Source organism: Neodiprion lecontei, chromosome 4, assembly GCF_021901455.1.
Source record: "Neodiprion lecontei isolate iyNeoLeco1 chromosome 4, iyNeoLeco1.1, whole genome shotgun sequence".
In the NCBI taxonomy this organism is placed as follows: domain Eukaryota; kingdom Metazoa; phylum Arthropoda; class Insecta; order Hymenoptera; family Diprionidae; genus Neodiprion; species Neodiprion lecontei.
In genome coordinates, this window is record NC_060263.1 from 7,099,952 (window position 1) to 7,122,100 (window position 22,149).

A 22,149-nucleotide genomic window follows, 5' to 3' on the forward strand; every position below is an offset into this window, starting at 1 on the left:
TCGAATCAGCACACTGTACGTATGGCTCATTTGTATGGAAATTGCGAATCCTTAATGCCGCTTTATTGTTGTTCGCATCGTTGTCATTGCCACTCGAAAATCACGCATTGTCTTCTGCTTGGATTCGAAATCATCTAATCAAATAACGCTCAGTGAGCAGATGTGTGTTTCAATGTGCTTCTTCACATTAATCGTATAATAATTGATCACTTACTTCGATCATTGAATGTTGATCATGCTTCCATTTGCCAAATTCAACCCGTTGAACTACTTCAAACTCATCTGCGAATACTGGATATAATTTTCACAATGCTGGTATATACACACAGAGACATGCTTCAGTCCAAGTCGCGGCATTGTGCAAAGGCCAGAACGAGCTGGGGGCCAGTTTGAACTTCGAACGCCTTGACCGGAATCCATCGCCTCGGAAAGTTCAACTTCAAACTCGTCCCACCGCTTACACCATTCTTGTTACGTCCACCCGCGTCCCTCTGCATCGTTTGATCCAATTATGGCTGTTATAGACGCCAGGTACGAGGTAACAAAGTACGGCCCAATTTCATTAACCGTTGGTTCTTTTTTAAAGATACTTTATGCAACGGACAAATTTACTCAGAGTACTTTTAGCGGACTAAAAGGTACCTCGGAATACTTTGAAGGATAACGAACATTAAATTGACTCAATTTTTACCAACTTTTGACTAGGTTTAAATGCAATTTTTGTAACAGTCTTCCTCAAGGAAATTTTTAAACGCTCTTCGAGGGCTGGAAATACTCTCTCTATCTGTCTCTTCATACCTCTCGCCTAACGTCTAATGTGGTTTCTTATTTTTATGGTATAATTCTTCCGTGAAGTTGTATTTGGCCGATATTCGGTATCAACGCTACTTGCCAGCTGTCAAATTGCATCCAATTCCATGTTGCAGACATTTAACATAGATCTTAAGGTCACTACATAAATTGATGCACTCTAATAGGGGTCTTCATTGAGATCATGGCGTAGTTGAGGACAGCACTGTTATCGTTTTCACAGAGGCGGGAGAATTTAATTATGAAATTTACTTTTCATGATTGAATAATATTTACTTCAACGCATTACTTATCAAATCAGTCATTTCTCTGCGTAATGGACAATTTACGCATGGCTAAATTGTGAAAAACGTAAGTAAATTTTTATCATTACATAAATATTGCCTTAGATATATTCATGATCGATACCACATGTATAGTCAGCCAACATAACCTCATTTTATTACAACCTGTCGTACGCCTAGAACATTGGTGCCATCTACGCTGAATTCGACGAATATGGATCCTCATTAAAGGGATCAGCATGAGTTTCAATTCATTTTCGATTCATCGATGCAGTCAACGATCTATGAAAATGAACAAATGACACCTTTTAAGTAAACTTACGCTTTCATCGCATTGCTCGAAGTTGATCTGCTTTTGAGATCACCGGCTCTTCCAAAAGAGAGTCATCGACATGTGAAGAAAAAGATTTACGAATCTGTGACGATGACTAAACTAAAACAGGTCTGAAAAAACTGGTAACACACCACTCATTGTCACAAACTCATTTATTCCAAGTCAGAACATTACGATTGAGTGTCTTGAAAGAACAACGCCAACGTTGAATCTCGGTTGTCCCAATTCGTCAGAGTGAATTCGCCCGGTCCCTTTAAGCCTTCCGATCATATAAATGCCCTGCAGTTCCACCTTGGCTGTGGCTCGAAGGGGGCGAAGGGATGGCGGCTTTTGGTGGGGAAAAGTGGCAAAATGGCGTCGATGAAGCAAGGCCGTGAGTCGTGGACTCGGAGCTGAGAGGGAGGAGAACGAGGAGCAGAGGAGGAGTTCCCGAGAGGGAAGAAGGGCCGAGGGAAGGACCGCGTGCACGTGCCGACTCTGATTTTCCAGAACCGTCACGTGGGCCGCAGGGCAAGGCCGTGGAGAGTGGTGCGAGCCCGAAACCGTTCAAGGGGAAGCAGTCGGCTTCGGCGAGCAACCTCGCGCATGAGCAAGCCACACGGATATAGATGTAAAATTGAGCCTTGGACCCTGCGCGTGTACGACGACACACGTGGATCAAGCTAGGGTTGTGCTTTGAGAGAAAATATTAGGCTGACGTGAGAATAATGTTACGACAAATTTCTACGCGAGGCATCTCGAAGCCTACGATACAACGAAACATCATGAACTTCATTCGAATTAAGAGCCCAAGGGAACAACCGATCGAGTCCATATTCTTGGATCGAAAACGAGTCAGTGATGATATTGTTGGTGGCATTAGAGAGAGTATTTTCAGAAAATGACCAATGTTGAATGGGAATACCAGCATCGGTCCACGAAAAATCTGGCACAAGTATCGATTTCGAATGGACTCATTTTTTTCTAAATCAATTCTGAGCGGACTAAAGTGGTTCTTACCCTGGACCCTTCAAATGAGATGATGCAGTACAGTTTCATTCCAATGATGACGCTGTGAAAGTATTGTCGAAGCTCGGCGAGATTTGACAGGGTTTTTTATTGATGGGCATCGCTGCTTTTGAATATTGGTTAAGCTCGTGTTGTCAAGTTACAGTTTCATCGCGATGTCGATGTTTTATGATTAATGACTTACAGAATCGAAGGGTACAATTTGAGGCAAGAACATTCTGGTGAACTTGATCTGTGTCTTGATGTTATGTTGTCCAACATCGATGAAAATATCCTATTTTGCGTTAGGGAAACCGTGAATCGAAGTTGAAGATATCTCTAGATTGACACTACAGATTTTCCAACATACCGCATATACTTTCCATCTAAAATTTAAACTGAAATCGGAACTGACGAAAGTTACATCGAGCGCTGGAATCCTCGTAACGACCCAAGAGTAGGTACGGCATTCGTATTATTTGGCCGAAGCATAGTTTAAATTCCTGAGAAATTCTATCCTCGAAGTTATATGGAAGAAGAGTACACTGTCGGAATAAAAAAAAAAAAAAAATAAGAAAGTATAGCGAGTTGATTTCAGTGTCAAATTATGCAACGTTACTCCATACTTTGCTGTAACATGACAGTATTTCACTCTTTCGCTTCTCCAGCCAAACGATTCGAGGAATGTGCGTTGTTCAACGTTTTCCTAACCGACGGTCCCGCATGACTACCACTTCCAAGGAACATTGTGTCTCGGTGTCATCGTCGTTTTACGAAGCGATACGTCTCCAGCAGGAGTGTGCAGACGAAGTTGAAATTGTCCGTTAAGAAGGATCTCCTCATTTACTTCCTCCGCCCTCTCGCAACGCCCTTTTCAATTATTTCTCCCGGACGGTGCATACACCAGTGATGCGTATAGCACTTACACAACGTCGCTCACATGCATTTGGAAACGGAACGCAGAACGCAGAACGCAGGGTGTTCTCCCACGCCGTGGATCGAGTAGCGGGGGTATCGACCGCTCGCCATTCCCGTGACCTGACCTCGTCTGAACCCTCCGCACCCTCACCCTGCCTGCCATTCCCGTACCATCTCAGCCCAGGGGTTCACCGAACACGTTGGTACCCTCCAACTGTCCGTTCTCTGGTTTCTCTTCCCTCCGATGATCGCTACTCGCACTTCTTTCTCTCCAACGACACGCATGCGGGCATGAGTTATTACGGATGGTATATGGAGGCCTTCGAATTCAAACGAACATTTCGTGGGATTTACGGATGCCGGTTTTGACATCACTTTGACCAATGACCATCTCTAACTCCCTGTCCTGCCCAAAACACGCGGAGAGAAATGTCATTCTGTTGGGGTTTACTGTGAAGTTGAATAGGAAAATGAGGGTTGAATAATAACGTTGGAATGTTGTTGAAACTAAACGAAAATGTGGCACTTGTTACTATTTGGTGACTTTTCAGTTGAGTCACATCATTCTTTTTATCGATACGGTATCAAATTATCGCAACAGTAACGAGAAAATATAGAGGCATAGTGACTATTTTCTAAAAGGAAAAAGTAAAACGTGTCATAAATATTCTGGTCGTACCTTCAAGCATAGTTTTTATCGTGTACTTAGAACCATGTTCTGCGGATGGCAGGAGGTGGAATATTCATGGACTGTATACTGACTATGGGTAAATGGAAAATTTTATACGTTCAATTAAGGAAACTCGGTAACTTTTTAAAAACGAAAGTTTTATAACAACTGCGACAATGAAGATGTAATTTCCTAAAAACCCGAAGGTCTCCAGGTTCGAAATTTTTCTCCGATATACCGTAAGGGCATTTCACCGAATACCTGGAGACTGATATATTCATAGTAAAGAAGTAGTAAAGAAATTGTAAGTCAGTAACGTTTCGAACAGATCACGAGTGTAAAAAATCATAGGTCTATTTCGTGCAACGTGTGACGAGAATTTGAAAATTGATGATCCAGTGTCTTTCGGAAGATATTTAATCTCGTCAATCCAGTCGAGGAAAACCTCCTCTCTTACATCTGACAATGAGAATAACTCACGATTTTACGAAACAACTGACAAAATAGATGGCGAAACGTTATCTCGAATGAACAAGAAATATGCAGGGGAAGCAGCCACGCCATCGTCGATAATCTGAGTATGTCGAAAGGGTGCGGATCGCGCCAGAATGAGGTGATGGATACCCTTATCGGTTGGGACGTATGTAACCTATGGCTGTAAAACAGCGGCGTTGTTGAGCTGTAAAGATTTATCTTCGTTCGTTGTTTGTACAACCGAGTCCATAAAACACCGTTTCATTTTACCATTTCTATTTACTGCGTCTATAATACATCTCTGCCGCTCGTGCAGTTTACGTTCACACGCACCTGGCACTTAGCGTCAGACAATCGCAACCTGAAACCCATTGATCAGTTCCAAACTCGGGTAATTAGGATTCAGGTTACGTTATTGATTCGAGGGTAAAAGACCTTATTGGAACAAAATCATTGTGGTCAAAACTGAATTTCATTTGAGAAAAACGGGAAAATCTTCGAACCATGGAACTTAAACCAAGCTCATTCCTTCTGTGGTAATTTTATCTGCTGATTACTGGACAGCCAGAACATTTCGACATTGTAAAACCTTGAGTTTCCGATATGTTTGAAAGCCGGATCGACGGGTTGGCTTCGGTTCACCAGTAGAACTTTTATTCCAAGGCTAGTTTCTATATCCATCCTCAAATATCGCACCGCGTGCTATTTGCCAACTGATAATCCCGGCAATAGAAGAGAAATTTTAATCAAAATCAATTACTCTTATCTTATCCATTTGCCAAATAAGTTACCAAACCTCTCGTGTTATGGAACGCATACAACTTCACATCTATACACGCATTTGCGATATTTATCTACCTGCAAACACATGGATCTTCATGCATGATTCTATTTACCTAAGAAAATATTGTTATATGTAGTCCGTACAGCTTGAGGTGCAGGCGCAGAAGGAGGAGGAGAAAAGAGGCGGTGTAGAGCGGGACGATACACTTTGCCCAAACGTCTTCCTTTATCATTTAGCACACCTGTCTCACCTGTCAAGGTTGAACAATTTTGTTCTATATGAACCAAGGAGTACACCGATGTCGGCAATAACATGGAGCGAATAAAACAGAGGCTTCGTAAAGAATTCATCGTTATTTCTTCAGACCAGTAATTATTCTCAACGATACTTCAGTAGGTATGAATTATACGATTATAATTCTAATTGGCCAATTTTCGCAGTCATATTTTGCACCGAAATGAGCAATGCAATATCACGTTGCTTAGTCACATTAACGATTTTCATCGCTCATACACGGATCTTCTTACTACGTTTAAAATGTTTCAACTGTCGGAGATAAAGAGGCGAATAAATTGTAAGTCATGTATTTTCTGTTCTATTGACACGAAAAAAACAAAAAAAAAAAAACCGAAATAACACAAGGTGTATATAATTCCTCATTCCAAAAAAATATTTCGAAATACTTGTCGAATGTTTCTTACAATTCGTCGTTCCGTTTGGTTGGTAAATATCATCTACAGTGTCAAAAAATCAGTAAACCTGCAACGATAGGATATTTCTGAATAACTAGTCTTCAACAGAGCAACTTCCCTAGCTGCGGTGTACTTTCACTTTCAACTTTTGAATCCTTCAACATATCCCTAGAGATCACGAACTCGGATCAGCTGCGCAAACACCTCGTCGTCCGGTCGGCACTGCAACCATACGGGCACGGTAAAAGTCTGCGATCGTCACGAATCGCGTTTCCTTTCTTCGCTGAAAGTCCGCGGTAGGAGAGACCGGTGCTAGTTGTCACACTTGTTACTCTCTGATTTTTAGAATTTTTCTTTTTTTAATCAAAATTTCATTCAATTCGGATATAGGGACTGTAGATGCATCCTTTGCGCACCTAGAGAAAGTTTGCGGCTGTTCCAAAGCAAGTCTGAGTAGGTATTTAAACGACGAAAACTGATAAAAAATTATGAATAATTTTTTTTTCGCACCTTGGTATTCTTGTTTTTGTTTTCATCTGAGAAACTCGGGTCTTCAATGTATATTATTAAGCAATGAATCTTTTTTCCTGGAAACCACGAACCAGTCGACCTAGACCCCGAAAACACGAAATAACGTGAAAAATTCTACTCAGATTCCGAAAATCCCGAAAAACTTCACTCGGACTCGGAAAACCAAGGAAAAATCGAAATGGGACAAGTTGTCGGGAAATTATCGTCACTTGTGACGAACTTACCTCAACCCGCGATTTTGTTTAAAAATTCGCATGCCTTGCTGACCGGCTATTGAAACATCAAAAACACACGCATCAAATGAAAGCGACATGAATCACCTTTCCGATTATCTTATAGCGAAATATTCCAATGCGGCCAAGAAATTGAGAACAACATATTTATAAGATGGGAAAATAATTACTAATTAGGTCCAATTTCTGTTTTTCAATCAATGCGAGGCTGCGTATGCTGCGATATTCTAGTTAACGAGGATATATGAGGAGATATAAGCCTTGTCACAACGAGGATGTGTCTCCCGTGTAGAATTAGGTGCACACGATGCGCATGGCGTACACTGTATGTACACTTGGGGACACCGAATCTGAGACGGCTAATTTTTTACACTAGACAATTACGTTGGCAACGCAGAGAAACCTACAGCACCACAGTCGGCCGAGCGCGAAACTAACTCAATCTCAATAAACGTATCATAACCCATGACCGTCGAATCTAACCTTAAAACACATGTCAATCCAACAAGTCATTATCCCCGCGGTATTTTAAGGTCAGATTCGACGATCATGGGTCATGATACGTTTATTGAGATTGAGTTAGTTTCGCGCTCGGCCGACTGTGGCGCTGTAGGTTTCTCTGCGTTGCCAACGTAACCGTCTGGTATAAAAAATTAGCCGTCTCAGATTCATTCTCCCCAAGTGTACAGGCAAGAAGTTTTCCATGCCAAATCTGTGCCGGGCACACAGAGAGAGTCCTCGATCATGAGCTTGGCTTCATACATGATCGAACGAATACACAGCGGTATAATAATCGGCGAGAGCAGCTCGGCAGGAGTGGCTTACATACTACACTTATGTAGGTACGCATATGGAGCACATAGATCGCTCTCACCCCTTCCCGAGAGAGTCGAATCTAGGAGGGACTGCTGCCGTACGTGTGTCCGGTGGTGCAACTGTGCCAAATAGAGTTTAGAAAGCACACAGCAGTCGCCTCTCGCTACTACGAACATTTGCTTCTATATACTGTACTATACTATATTATAGTTGCAAATTTTCCACGTACACTTACCTCGGTTTAGTATTGCACGTGCTGCGCGTAGCGTATTTTGATACCTGTGACGTATCGCGTTTCAGATTATATACCTGTAACTGTGTAACGTGCATGGCGCTCGAATTCGATCTGACGGAGCTCGGGCCGTCATCGATTTTAGAAACTTTACAGGATTTTTGATTGCAGTATAACTGCCGATACTGCAACATTTCTCGGTGTTCAATTTCAATTAGTGAGAACATGAAACGGTGAAAATTGGTTCACTCGAAGGCGAAACTTTCTCACCGACGAATGAATCAATATTGAGACGAATTATTGCAAACCGCGTTCCCGCACACAGATGGCGAAATTTTTGCAACGCGTATTGTACACGCCTTGTGCAACATATCGTACAGACGAGTGTATAACCCGTCTGGTGAAGGAGAGAAGGGAGAGGAAGGGCGTAGAAGGGTAGAAAGCGCGCAAAAACACACACTTCCAAGTATAAGTCACCGTATGTCTGAAACCAGACGTCGCAGCAGGCAATTCGTGAAGCGTGCTGGGAAACTCTGTTGAACATTTCTACCTACGTTGTATGTAGGTACGTGGTATGTAACAAAACTGGGCTGAAAAAGAAGAACGAGCGAAGGAGGTTAAGTTAGGTTTGGTTGGGTTAGATTAGGGACGGGGATTTCCCCCCCATCCATTGCCTCGAACTTGTGAATCCCAGAACATGCAGTATACCCAGCAACCTCATCAGATGTCTGCACACGCGGTCGTACAGAGGTTACATATTTCGCCCTAGGCTCGTAACTGTACGTATTATTCACAGAAGTATGCCTTAATATGCCTAATAGTCATATGTATTAGGGTGGTCTTTGTTTAGCGTGTTGCCGAATTTTTACCGCCCCATCACTGAAATCAATTTCAAATCATTAAAAAAGAGTCGCCAAATTTTTTCATTTTCTTACAGCAAGTCTGAGGAAGCCTGCATTGTGATCGAAGTTTCTTATGGAAATGACATGAGAAAAACTTTTTTTCGCACTATATATTTTATCGTGAAAGTAATAATGTTCCAAAAAATCTGTAACTGCGAGGTTTTAGTCGGCATTAGTGATACTATGTGAAAAAAAATACACATTATCGTACGAGGCAATCTAGACGAATTCCACTTCCTCTAAATAAAAAAAAAAGTCAGGTTTCGAGGTTGTGCAATTCGTCTAGATTGCCTCGTACGATAATGTGTATTTTTTCCCAGATAGTAGCACTAATTCTCACAAAAACCTCGCGGTTACAGATTGTTTGGAACATTATTACTCTTGCAATAAAATATATACTGAGAAAAAAAGTTTTAGCCATGTTAATTTCCATAAGAAACTTCGATCACAATGCGGACTATCTTAGAGTCGGTGTAAAAATCTGAAAAAATCAGGCGATTTTTTTTTTGAATTATTTGAAATTGATTTGGGGGATGGTCTGGCAAAAATTCGTCAACACCCTGAATAGGGACCACCCTAATATATATATATAATACATACACGACTATTACGGTATAATGGGTATACACTTATTTTGTACAAGGTACGCTTGTACAGAAGCGGAGGGTGAATGTGGAAAAAGTAGTCAACGTAGTCGAAATTTTCGAATGCTTTATCAAGCTGAAAAACCCGATGACGAATTCAGTCTGGTTGGGTTCGAAAGGAGGAGAACTCGACATTCGGATCCTGCAGTTCGAGTCGTTTTACTCGATTTTACAAGAGCTTTGAAAACATCCACGGTCATCGCTCAAAATCGTCTTTACATTCAGCAGATTTCTTGTACTCGTATTTTGAGCTGCCAAGGTCAGTCGGTCATGATTTACTCAAACGAATATCCGTAGCAGGTTTTTTTTTCATCCGAATGAAAGAATTACTAAACGACGGTTGAAGTCAATGTGATAAATGAATCAGGCCAAAACAATGTTCCTTCGATGTGCGGAACAAGAAAAGTAAAAATTACCAGATTCACACTGGAAAAGTCTAGTTTTGAAATAATTTTGAGACGTGATGATATTGTGCCTGATTTTTTTTATGGAAAAAGTCTAGAATTTCAATGAGCCATAGCTTATTATGTTTGTAAAAGGTTCATCTATGGGATCGTCCGAACTCAAAACTTGTATCGAGCTCTTCAGTTGACCTGAAAAACGACTGGTTAGAAATCAGTGTACGTATCACGTACCTATAATCAACTGACGCTTTATTTCAAAATATATTCATGTAATCAGTAATTCGTATCATGTAATTTGCGTAGAATTTATTTACTAAAATAACCAGGTACTATTCATTGAAATTTGATCAACAATACGAATAAGTCGTTCCATACCGACGATTGATTGATTCTTAAACCAGTTGCTTCGCAATCGACAGTTTTCAATTGTTTATTTTTTATTTAACGAAAAACTAGTTTCCGTCTTTCAGTCTTGACTGTGCACCTCGATTTTTTAATTTTCCTGTTTCCGTCTTTCTTTGTCTGGATTATACACCTGATACATCCTTAACCACGTACGCGTCCTAACTTTGCAAGCCGCTCTCCGTTCGTGATGTGAAACTCTTGGAGGACGGCTACAGTAAAGACAGCAATAAAAAATGAGCAGCAGTTCCGAAGACGCGCTTGTACGCTCCAGTTTGCATGCTATGGACGAGTGAAAAACCGTCGCTGCAGACTTTGTGTAGCCGCGTGTCTCTGGCCTCAACCATCCTCGTTTTATTCCCTATCTCGATAACTTCACATGCAATATCCAATGCGGACTGCACGCATGCGTGCATGCACTTACTTCGAACGCGCGATTGCAAAAACCGATTCTCTCAACGCTGTCCCATCACGTGAACTATAACACGTTGACACTGTTACGGATGTCACACTCGTAGACGTCTACGTTTCCGCGGTGATGATCATCAGGGTATGGATACTATACCATTTGGCGCACTGAGAGAAAATTTTACTTCCGGTTAACGCTCAGTCCTTAACTATTTTCATTTTCTACCACAACCGAAAAATATAGTTCTAGGTACAAAATGAAAGTTGGTTTCGTAACTGTTACCAGAAAGTCTAGTATTCGTTACTATTCTTTCTCATTACGACCGCTGTTACTATATTTTCTTGCAACTGTTGCGAAAATTTAATGCTTGTGCAACGATAAATTAACGTTAAAGCCTTGTTTAACTACAACAGTACAGTATACCGAAGAAACTGATTTTGCGTTGCAATTACCAAAAAAGGATCGAAAATAGCGCAAAATGGTTACGTCCACCTCGTTTTTCGTAATCCCAACAATATTCAAATAGTTTTTTTTAACGATACCTGTTTTACTCAATTTTTCTAGTTACTATAACAAATGAAATCTTACTCAGTGCGGTCAAATTATTCATCGGGCTTGGACCAAACTGTAGCCAACATAATAACGGTTTCCACTATAACGATGTTACAAAATATTTTATATCATCACTGAAGTGGTTGGCAATTTAATATTTACGGCGATCTCTGTCCCCCTCTTAACAACTTATGAATTACTTCTATACTCCAATTCTCAAATATACTGATATATCAGCGATGCTATGTTTTACACGTACGAATTTTTTTGATCCGTGAATAATTTTATCTCAAAAGAAGTCACGAGAAGGCGCTGCTTAAAATCAAGAATGAAACTAAAAGGAATTTCATCCTCTATAACGTTTCTCCCATTGTTGTGGTAGCCCTTTGGTGCAAACCTTTTGAATAACTTGTGAAGGATAGTAACAAGTGTCCATGCCCTGGTGATCAGCCGCCCCTCGTAACGTAGATTCTTGGATGACGCTGAGCTATTCCAATCTTGGAATTAATTGCCAATGCACCAACCAAGCAGAACCGGAAATATGTAACCCTTGCGTGAGAGCCATGGACGGAAGTATATTCAAAGAACATCGCGTCCGATGTTTACCTGCGGCTTTGTTCCAACGCTCGCAGCACATTATGCATTATTTTGTACATTTGCACTTGATTCTTGGAGTTATTGCTGCATATAGTATATGTATATATATATGTATACATACCTACGTGGATGCACTGCGTATAGACAGTGGTTACGATGAGGTATGGATCGTGTCTATAGGCGTGTGAATCGAACTCGATACGATCGAACGACAGTCGACACTGCGGGATAATGCTTATAACGACGCAATCGAAAAAGAAAGAAAAGAGAAGAAATTAAAAAAAAAAAATAAGTCAAAGAAATAACAGAAGTGGATACGGGCGTGTTCTCGATGAATGAGAGTATAGAGTTACCATCTGAAGCAAGGGAACGAGCAAATGTATCTCGTTACGTACGCGCATACTTGTACGCGTGGAACGTTCCTTATGTGCCCATTATACACCACGCCGTATGTCCCATGTTTGTGATGATTAATCATACAAATGTATATACCAAGGTTATGGCCACAAAGAGCCTAATGACAAATCGGACAATGGAAAACGTCAAACAAAACTCCCACCTCACGCATATATCGAGCGATTATTGTAGTGTGAGCACATTGGTAGAAAACATGACTTTGACGACGTGACGTGATATTGATATCCATGCGTGTGTGTTGTGCACAAATTCACGTGTTGTCTTAAAGTCGAGTCGTGTTTTGCGTGTACTTCCGACAACGACGACGTCTGATTCATTCTTTCTGGCAGTAATTATTTCACTACCCGCAGCACGCGTGTTACGCGTTAAATAAATTTACCGTTTTGACGAAAAGTAGTCGATCGTTGGCGCTTTTTGTGTTAAGAAAATAGAGAAGTGGATCGAACTGTTTAAAACCATGCCGTGTTCGTTGAAGCAAAACTTGGAAGTGAATTAGATTAATGTACAGCTACTACCGTACTAATCGATACCCGTAGCACCAGGAAGTCTACTCTTTCCTTTCTCTCCGAACACACTCTCAACAAGGACCACAAGTGTATGGGATTTTCATGTCTAGTATTCCGGAACCTCAAGGCTGTATCTCGTCTAAAACGATCCAAATCTGACACCTGAGCTGTGAAGCGCACGCTTGAACGCGGAACGTAGCATGAAAAAAGCTTTTTCACATTTTTCGAGATATTTACTTGGAACATTGAGACCGAGAGGCATCAAAGTATCGTATGAAAACTGAACAACCGTGAAAAGCTGATCCAGTCCTGTGTGAAAGTGATTCGGAAGAAGAGGAGAAATAAAGAAAACAAATACCCGCGAAGGTTGTGAAAAATTGACCACTTTTACAAACGGTATGCCGATACCTAAAACCGTTACAATTTATGCGTTACGTCAGAGACACGGAGCGTGAAACCCTTCCGAGTCTATCGGCCTTGGACGACCCGCTTGCCGGTTCCAAAGGCGAACACACAGCCGTCACCGAAATCTGTTTGTATATATTCAGTAATGGCGTCACGAGGTTTTTCTCACCGTTCGTTCGTTCGGTAAAACCTTGATGAATCCGGGTATGAAAAATGATGGTAAAAAACAAAGACCGCGTACCATGGCGGAAGACTTTCACGTGGGAATATTATGAAAAATTTTTGCCCAACCTGCTTACAACCTTAGGCACGGCCCTGTAACTCCACGTGTCGAGTGCCTACACTGCCAAGGTTTTCTACGTTATCGAAATTCCTAGCGTCTGGTTGTATCTGAACTCGTAATGCGAGTTGTAACGAATCGATAATCGAAGAATTTAGGAGACAATGCTTGCTTCGAATAAATTATCTTGCGTCGAAATGATCGTCGTTTGACTCGACTACAAACTAATCTAGTTGGAGTCAAGGAGAATTACCGCGTCCTTCGGCAAGTAGAACGGTATCGTAAAATTTAACTGCCCGTCTAATTGAATAAAAGTAGTTGATTAGTGTTTACTACTTACCTGTATTTGATTCTCATGAGGTGGAATGACTCGAGTCATTCAAGTTTTACATAAACACTAATTAGTACGTAAAATAACTTTGGTGTTATCGTGTGTGTGCTTATAGTTAGACGTTACCGCCGGACATTCGGGAGTAGAATGAACTTTGTACGAATATTACAATCGACTAACGATAAGAAAATTTAAGCCAGTTGAAACAAAGCCACGCTTTTCCAATGCCGTTTCTTTCAGTCTACCTCGCATATCCAAGTGTATTCATAGGTCATGAATTCATGGTCGCGACGTCGCCTAGCATCGCGCCATACCAACGTGAACAAAATTCTCTGTACAAACATATCGTAATTGGAATAATCGCACCTTTGCTGGATGATTAAGAGCTATTGCTGATGTTCTATTGCTTTCAAACTGCCCATATATCTGCACGTTTTATTTGCGCCGATAAACTCGTAAACAAGCGCCACGTTTTCCGGGTCGTCATAAAAATTGCTGTGAAATATAACCTGGGTTCCTAAATCATATTCGGCAAGGACGCTGGCTTAGGTACGGATTCGCACCTGTCGGGTTATCGCGGCGTTGTATAAAGCATACCAACGAGCTAGTCGCTCGTTTTCACCGTGAAAGTTTCAAAGAAAATCCTTCCTTCGTGTCGAATATAATTTACACGGAGAGAAATTTTTAGTTCCGGTCACCGCTCGGCCCTTAACTATTTTCATTTTTTACCACAATCGAAAAATATAGTTCAAGGTAGAAAATGAAAATTAGTTTTCCAGCTGTTACCGGAAAGTCTAGTATCCGTTACTATTCTTTCTCGTTACGATCGCTGTTGCTATATTTTCTCGCAACTGTTGCGAAAATTTAATGCTCGTGCAACGATAAATTGACGTTAAAGCCTTGTTCAACTAAAAAAGTAGAGTAAACCGAAGAAACTGATTTTGCGTTGCAATTGGTTACGTGTACCTTGTTTTTCGTAATTTCAACAATATTCAAACAGTTTTTTTAATGATACCTGCTTTACTGAATTTTTCTAGTTACTGCAACAAATGAAATTTTTCTCAGTGTACAATTAGCGCAGTATACACTGGGTAAGAAATTTTTAAAAAATACTTCTTACGCAGTGTTTCAAATATCGTTAACATACTTTCAAATTCAATTATCCTAGAAATGCTTGTATAGAAAGAGCACATTTCAAAATACGTTCCTTTTATTCACCAGTCAAAGTTAGCAAGTTTTTTAAAATTTTCATTCAACTTTGTATTACACCCGCGCGTTTTAACTTTAATAATTGGTTTATATAATGGCTTTAATATTGGCGTATATGTATAGTTACACTTTCGATATGCTTGTTTAAAAATACTCGCTCTTAGGTATTTAACTGAAATATAAATATAAAAAAACTTTCGACTGTCGGTCGTTTATAAAAATGTGTCAACGATGTGTACGCAGCACGAATTATGCCGTATTTTAAAGTACGACGATTAGTGTATCAAATAGTGTTACTGCGACATTACATTCGTAGATTATACATTCCTTTCCAACAAAGTTTGACGCGAAATATCTTCGACTGGCCAGCAATAATTTCAAACTATTTGAAAATACACTCCAAGTATCAAAATTATTTGGATACCAACAACAAATACTGTACAACTCTGCGCAAATACTTTGACAAGTTTGCCATAGGCGGATATCGGCGTCGATATATCCCGTAGCCTTCAAACGGCCTCTCGCGACGCTCCACATTCCTGATGCAGAGAAACGGTATATTCGAGACGGCCTAGCTTTGTTTAAAACGATCAGAATCTTGTAACGGATACAGTAGAAGCTCGATAACTTCCCGCTCGCATTCGTTTCTTAATTCTTGAACCACTTCGAACGCGTTTACCTCCCATTCGATCCATACGTTTCCGAGAGCCCCCCCCCCCCCTACCGCCCCTACGACAGCCCCAAGGGCGGAAAGTTAGCGAGCTTCTAACCTGTCTCACAAACCTCCGGCCACATTTGATAGCCAAGCAGATGCAGGAGAGGACGGGTTCAAGGCGCACCGGAGCCCCGCTGTCGTGAAACAGCCCACGCACACACAACGCGTGGAACCGTCTGTATCAGAAGGAGGCTGGGCTTCGACGGATAGTACGGAGGCTCGCCGCGGCCAGCCAGGGCCGTCTCAAGGCCCACCGAAGCCCCGTTCTTATCCGCGGTCGCGTTCTAAAGCCGGTATGCAAAAAGGCACCGATCGTGTGCTGTAAGGTTTCTTTTTAACGGCAAGCGGAAACGAGGAATGTCGGGGACTCGTTGGGAGTGCTTTATGTTTTAAATAACGTCAACGATCGTCGTTGCTGGTTAATTTTTTGTTATACCTATACGGACTATGTGACTCTTCTTAATTCATTCTTTTCTTTAGGGGCCAATACGCGGGGCCTTGTAATTGGAGTATAGGAACGATTCAGGAAAATTTGTACGCCAAATTTTAGGTTATTAAATAATAATGATGATAATGATGATAATAATGTTCGTTTACTGTGTTCCTCGGACAAGTTCCCTTTGCGCACCAACCAAGGGATAAGAACAGTGAGATAGAATTAACCTAACTATTGAACTAAGATTAACGACGAGCAGAGGAAATAAGAGTTTGCTTAAGTGCTAAGTTGAGTTAAGTAAGGTCTTTTTGGAAAACTAAATAGGCTTGTACGCGTTCGAGAAGATATTGCGAATTTTAGCAAAATCGTCCGGATCCAAGTACATAATGGGCAGTATTATTGTGTTTCGTTGTTTTTTTCGCCATCTTGTTTTACGGAACAATTCTATCGTAACTTTCTGTGTAACTATTAATTCACGCGTTTCGTTGTTTCTATTATACTTGACACTGCACTCATGGGCGTTCCTTTGTCCTCTTTCTCTGAACCAGTATACCTGCTCGAAAATGTCGCACAATCCATACTTAAATCCGAGGCACGACCCGTATTTCTCTATCCGTTTGAAACTGTCTATACGCGTTTTGCTTATTCACGCGGAATCTTGTGTTCAATGATGGAAAATCGTCGATCAGCCACATTTGTGACCGTTCCGTATAACTTTCGTTTCATTTTCCAATTCCCTCTCCCTTTGTTGGTAGTCATTTTTCCACTAGGAATACGCATGGAACACTCATTACTATGTAGAGTATAATAATAATAATAATAATAATAATGAATGCTTAATGTTTATATATAATGGTGAAATTTTGCAAAGAAATATGTATGTAGAAAATTTGATGCGAATAGATACCTGATACCAAGTAGAAAATCGACATACACCGACAACTCGGAACATCGTACCGCCAGCATGACATTATAACATGGTGTTCAGTAAAAAATCTGTATCAAATTAAAGAACATCTTCAGGTTATTCAGGGACATTGAAAATAGAATATTTCCAGGACACAAGAAAAATTCGAGGATAGTTTTCATGAACACTGTACACCGTGTGTAAGGTGTTACATATGAAAAAGGATTACCGAATGATTGGATATTGAAATTCTCAGAGGTCAAACAACCGTGTAACCCACGTTATGGTTGATTCCGATTTCTCCCCCGCATGCTTCGAAAGAAAGAAAAATTAACCTTGATACCTGGGTGCGTCTACGCTCAATTGACAATATGCGTGCAACCTACACAGAAGCACGTTGATCCGCTGATATAATTTAATTTAAGTATTTTATGGCGGACGCGGAGGACCGAATGGGTGTTCATATACAAAGCGCTAGATACACCGCACAGTCAGAGGCCCGTCCCTCCGTTCATCCCCCTTCTCTCGCTCCCTCGAAATTGTCGACAAAAGAAGCATACACGCGCATTGCCTTGCCAGTTGGTTATACAGTCGAACCATCGTCTCAACGATCCAACCCATTAACCATAAATCGTTTCACCATAAATTGGGCAAGGTTAGAACGGTCCAATTTGATTGTCATCGTCTAGGGATTTTTGGCCCGTTAAAGAGCTCGAGTAATTACTGAACCATAGCAAGTATATTATATTCACGACGCTTTTAACGACCGATGGTAATGTCACGTGGTTTGCAGTTAGTCCTTTTAGAAGAATGCAAATTCTATGACTCTTCGAATATCGATGCCAACTGCGCGAAGCTCGCGATTTCGCTGAACCTCGTCCAAACAGCCGAGAGAACTGCCTGTGCGGTGAATGTTGTTTGGAAAATACCAATCGGGACATTTTTTCCGAGGTTTCAATTCCTGTCATGATCAGGTGATGTGCCCAATTGTCTGTAATCGTACGTCCCTTCTGCTGTTAAAACTCCAATAATTTGAGGCCTCGCAACGCGTTGTCATTAATTACGTTCGGGCGTACAGTCGGATCAAAAAAAGATATTCAAACAAAAACGTGACAAAATAAGGGTATAAAATGTGTCAACGAATCTGATCCAGTGAAGAAGTTTAAAACGCTGGATTTCAATTATAAACACCTTTTTTTTCAACAGAGATAGAGAAACCTAATTACTATACTACAATTTCACCGAAACATTCGTACAGTTCGTTTCTCTATTCTGACAAACAATAGCCAATTTCAATCGTAAATGACTGCTTCGCAAGTAGGTCATTTGTGGGAAATTCGTTCGTACATAAAAACAGCTACTTTTCATTCGAATCGTAGGAACTAATACGGATGTTTTGGTGAAAAGATATGGTAGGCTGATGTGACTTTTTCCCTCGTTGTCACTAGCAAAGTTCGAATTCAATATCAACGCTTACGCTGCACACCGCCCGTGTATGATACCTCTGCCGGATACCCCATACCAAAAGTAATTGCGTAGAAACGTAGACATCGATTCGAATAAGTTGAAAAAATTATGGGATACCCTTTACCTATTTCATTCTGACCTTGGTGTGCTGCACAAGGGTTAGTTCGATAATTCTTTTGGACAACATGGACTTTTGCAAATAAAATTAATCTCGACGGGCTTTCGAGAAGCCAGTTGCTCGGAAGCTTCGCCTCGTAAAATCCGCCGGATTATCCATCATCGAATTCCGACCAGCCAAAGGGGTTCGACTGTGCACGTCGGCCCGGCTGTCGGCTCTACCTTCCTACCGACTAAACACTCGCCCAGAATCGAGTGGCCCTCGCCTGTCTATTTCCTGTGAGCGTCGTCCCTGGCCCGTGCGATTCGCTCCCTGGAACGACCGACGCTGGCGGGGAGGGGAGGAAGCCGTTAGCGGGGTCACGTGGGGGAGACGAGGCCGAGACGAAGCCGCCCGAAGCGATACGGAAACGGACGAATCGGGGCCCCTCGAAGTGGGGGCGCCGGGCGCCCGTTTCTCAACCAGTTTCAGTCGAGCCAGCGCAGTGTCCGGAGTTGGTAGACAAGTCTCAGTTGCTCTCGCCTCCGAGCCGCTTAGCGCCCACCGATCGTCGTTGTTCAATGATATGGTGACCAAAGTGCCGGAATGAGGAGGAGGACCAGCTACAGCCAGGCGGGCAGGCAGGCGATAATACAGTTCTCAGTTTTTATCGGTTTCGTTGTGCTGTCGTAAATTACGCTCCTTTTAGTTAATCCGCGTTTTTTTCATCCCCATTTGTTTGTTCTTCATTCGGATCGGTGTGTTAAGTAGTAGTACAGGACTCTCGCTGCTCGATTGATTGCAAAGCCTGAAACCGATTGTTGATTCGTTTTTTTTTTTTTTTTTTTTTTTTTTTTTTTTTTTTTTTTTTTTTTTTCTTGCCAATGTTTCATCGTTTGTTGTTTCTATGTTTAAACGTTGATTTATGAGAAGATTGAAGAGAGGCGTAGCGTTGCAAAGGACGTGGGTAGTCAGTGACATATAACAATAATATTAATAATAATAGTAAGAAGAAGAAGAAGAAGAGGAAAAGTAGCACGGATAATAAAGGTGGTGCAGGTTTTTCAAAATAATATTATATCAAAAGAAGATACACGGACGTTTTGTTGAAAAGAAGAAAAATACCGTGTTTTTATATGTCGTGTGTATGTGGCAAGAAGTGAGATATCGTCGGTCACAATACTGGATACCTTACCGACGTCTATATCTGGATTATCTCATGTCAGGATGGCCCTGGCACGGTACGTAACCTCTATCTTTTTACTACGCCCCCTATATCTCTACACGTCCCTGTGTTTAAATCTGGTCAAACAAAGTTTTGACTCACATGTCCGAACGTTGCAGCGAGTCGAGCCTCACTTGTCATCGCGTTGACCGATTCAACCAAAACTCGACCAACTTCACTCACATCATCGTTCTTCCGCGCTTCGCAAAGTTTTCTCAATTATCCCATGGATCGTCTAGTCAAGTTCTCGATTTATGTCTATGCGCAATCACCGTCATTCCTAGACAATCGTTGCTAAGTATTTAGTGACTACTTGCCGAAGGATATCGGGAACTGATCTGTAGTGCACTTTACTCCATAAGACAAAGGAACTAGGAATTCTGTTTGCCGTTTTGCATGAAAATCTGAAAATAATCAGGTTCGATGTTAAAATGGTGCCTTGAACATCGAGAAATGTGGCTTACCATTATTGAGAAAAAGAAGCTGCGATTCCTCTGCTTTTAAACGTCAGGTCTTGACTAAACGCCTTTCTCGCAACTGTTAAGCACCCATTCGACGTATTTACGTGTTTGTCGCGACTGTTTACGCTGATTATTATCCGCATAACGTCCTTCATTCGTCGTGTCGAGGTGCAGCGCAGTCGTGAGAAATGAAAATAAGAAAACGAACGAGAACAGGTGCATAAGAAACCTGCACTCTCTTTACGACGTTGAAGTTAGCAACGTTGTCGTAACGAAACATTGGAGAAAAAAATCACTATTTTCTTAATGTCACTACGACTTTAAAGCAACCAAGATTTCGAAATATGAGTGTGTTTTCTTTTATTACGGTTTCCTCAACGTCAGAAAATTCCAAAATCACGAAATAACGGTTTTCCTCAGCATGAATCGTTACGGTAACGTTACTAACTTCAATATGATCTCTGTGTTTAGCTCTACTGTCATGAAACTTGTAGAATAGTGATGGTTAGGTTACCTTAGCTCAGGTTACGTTACGTTAGGTTAGGTTAGGATTCTCCTCAAGCATGAGAGACAAAGGAAAAGGAAAAAGAAAGTGAAGAGATGTATCATGAGAGAATAAACGAGAACGACGGTAAATGGTAAACAAGTAACGTCGTCGTTGTTGTCGGGAATTTATAACGATATGTGCTCGGGCAGATTAGCAACGTGGTTTGCTCAGGCTTTTCTGTCATCGTACGTATGTATATAGGTATGTTCATACCACGACCTCTACCCGTGATTATTATCCTTGAATATTACTCATTGTTGTCTCGAAAATTGGAATAACGAGGCTTTCGTCACACCGTTATATGTTCCTTTGAATGAAAAATTGCTGAAGATGCAGCGTATACGCAATGCTCGTTTTATACCGAAGAGGCTAAAATCGGATTTTGTACTCAGCTTCGTCTCATTAGTGAAAAAAAAAAAAATTACATTTCTCAAGCACTTTTGGTGCCACACGTGGAAAATAGAAACACCTATATAATGCATGAATAAACCAAGTCTGATATGCATTCGTGATAAAATCACAACTAACTTCAAGTGATTAGAGATTTCAGCGTCGAACTTTTTGCCTCCGTCTATTTAAATTATCCACAAGTTGTCATCGCTGTAGGAATGAAACCGTTTGTTAAGCTTACACGCGCACACACACGCATCTAACTGTAACTTAACCAGTTAAGTTCACCCGTCGTCCAATGTGTCAGCACTAAAGTATGCTGTAGTTTATATTTAGTTTTCACTGACATTGTAGGTTATGGATGTTACATTAAGTCTCAACACCTGCGTTATGATACACGTTGCCTACTTGAGACGGTTGAACATGCCATAACAGTACCGGGAAATATTGTGTCTCAATTTTCTAGCTGATTGATGAAATTTGTCCCATTCACTGACGCGAGTTGACGAGGTTCAAGTTCGTCACGTTGTATTGTAACGATACGTTTGAAGGAAAATTCGACACCTACTTCGCAACGTTAAGATCGCTTGAAAATAGAGTAAACCGCGATGCAGCATTAAAATAGTCATATTTTGCAAAGGAAATTCGTTCAAAGTTATTCCGAAGATGCAAAACAGTGATTTTTCTCCCAACCTTTAGTCACCTTGTAACGTTATACTACACGCTGACTTCAACCTTGTAATAAATAGCTATTGAAAAATGAAGGAGTTTGAAGTGATTTTGCAAGCTGTTTTTTTTTTTTTTTTTTCCTACCTTAACAGATATTTGATAAATTTCTGAAATATGTGAAGGTAAAAGAAATTCAGGTTTCTTCTTTTAGAAACAAACTTACGAAGTTTCGCCATCCTCCTACGTTAAATTGAGTAAACTTGGCTTGCTTTCGTTTGATTTTACCGCCCAACGGTCAAAAACGTTGAAAAGTTAACCGCGTAGTTATCAGAGTTTTGTGTTTTCGAACGAAAGGACGGCGAAACCGTTTCGCAGACCACCCATCACGGTGCTAAACACATTCAGCGAATTT

General features: G+C 41.0%; 2 protein-coding genes and 1 long non-coding RNA gene across 3 annotated transcripts in view; 2 read left to right on the top strand and 1 right to left on the bottom strand.

Moving 5' to 3' along the window:
• LOC107223710 (origin recognition complex subunit 2) overlaps positions 1-22,149 on the top strand; it is a 149,510-nt gene that overhangs the window by 110,371 nt on the left and 16,990 nt on the right. The window lies entirely within an intron of this gene.
• On the bottom strand, positions 16,384-20,481 carry LOC124294202. The gene is made up of 3 exons (XR_006904137.1): positions 20,135-20,481; positions 19,773-20,074; positions 16,384-19,253 (listed from the first exon to the last, which is right to left on the bottom strand). It is a non-coding gene; the product is annotated as an uncharacterized LOC124294202 (long non-coding RNA).
• The window catches only part of LOC107226968 (protein roadkill), a 35,751-nt gene continuing 32,923 nt past the window's right edge, over positions 19,322-22,149 (top strand). The window contains exon 1 of the mRNA XM_046738735.1: positions 19,322-19,686. Coding sequence (XP_046594691.1) covers positions 19,673-19,686 — 14 coding nt within the window. The 5' untranslated portion in view covers positions 19,322-19,672. The remainder of the gene's footprint in view (positions 19,687-22,149) is intronic.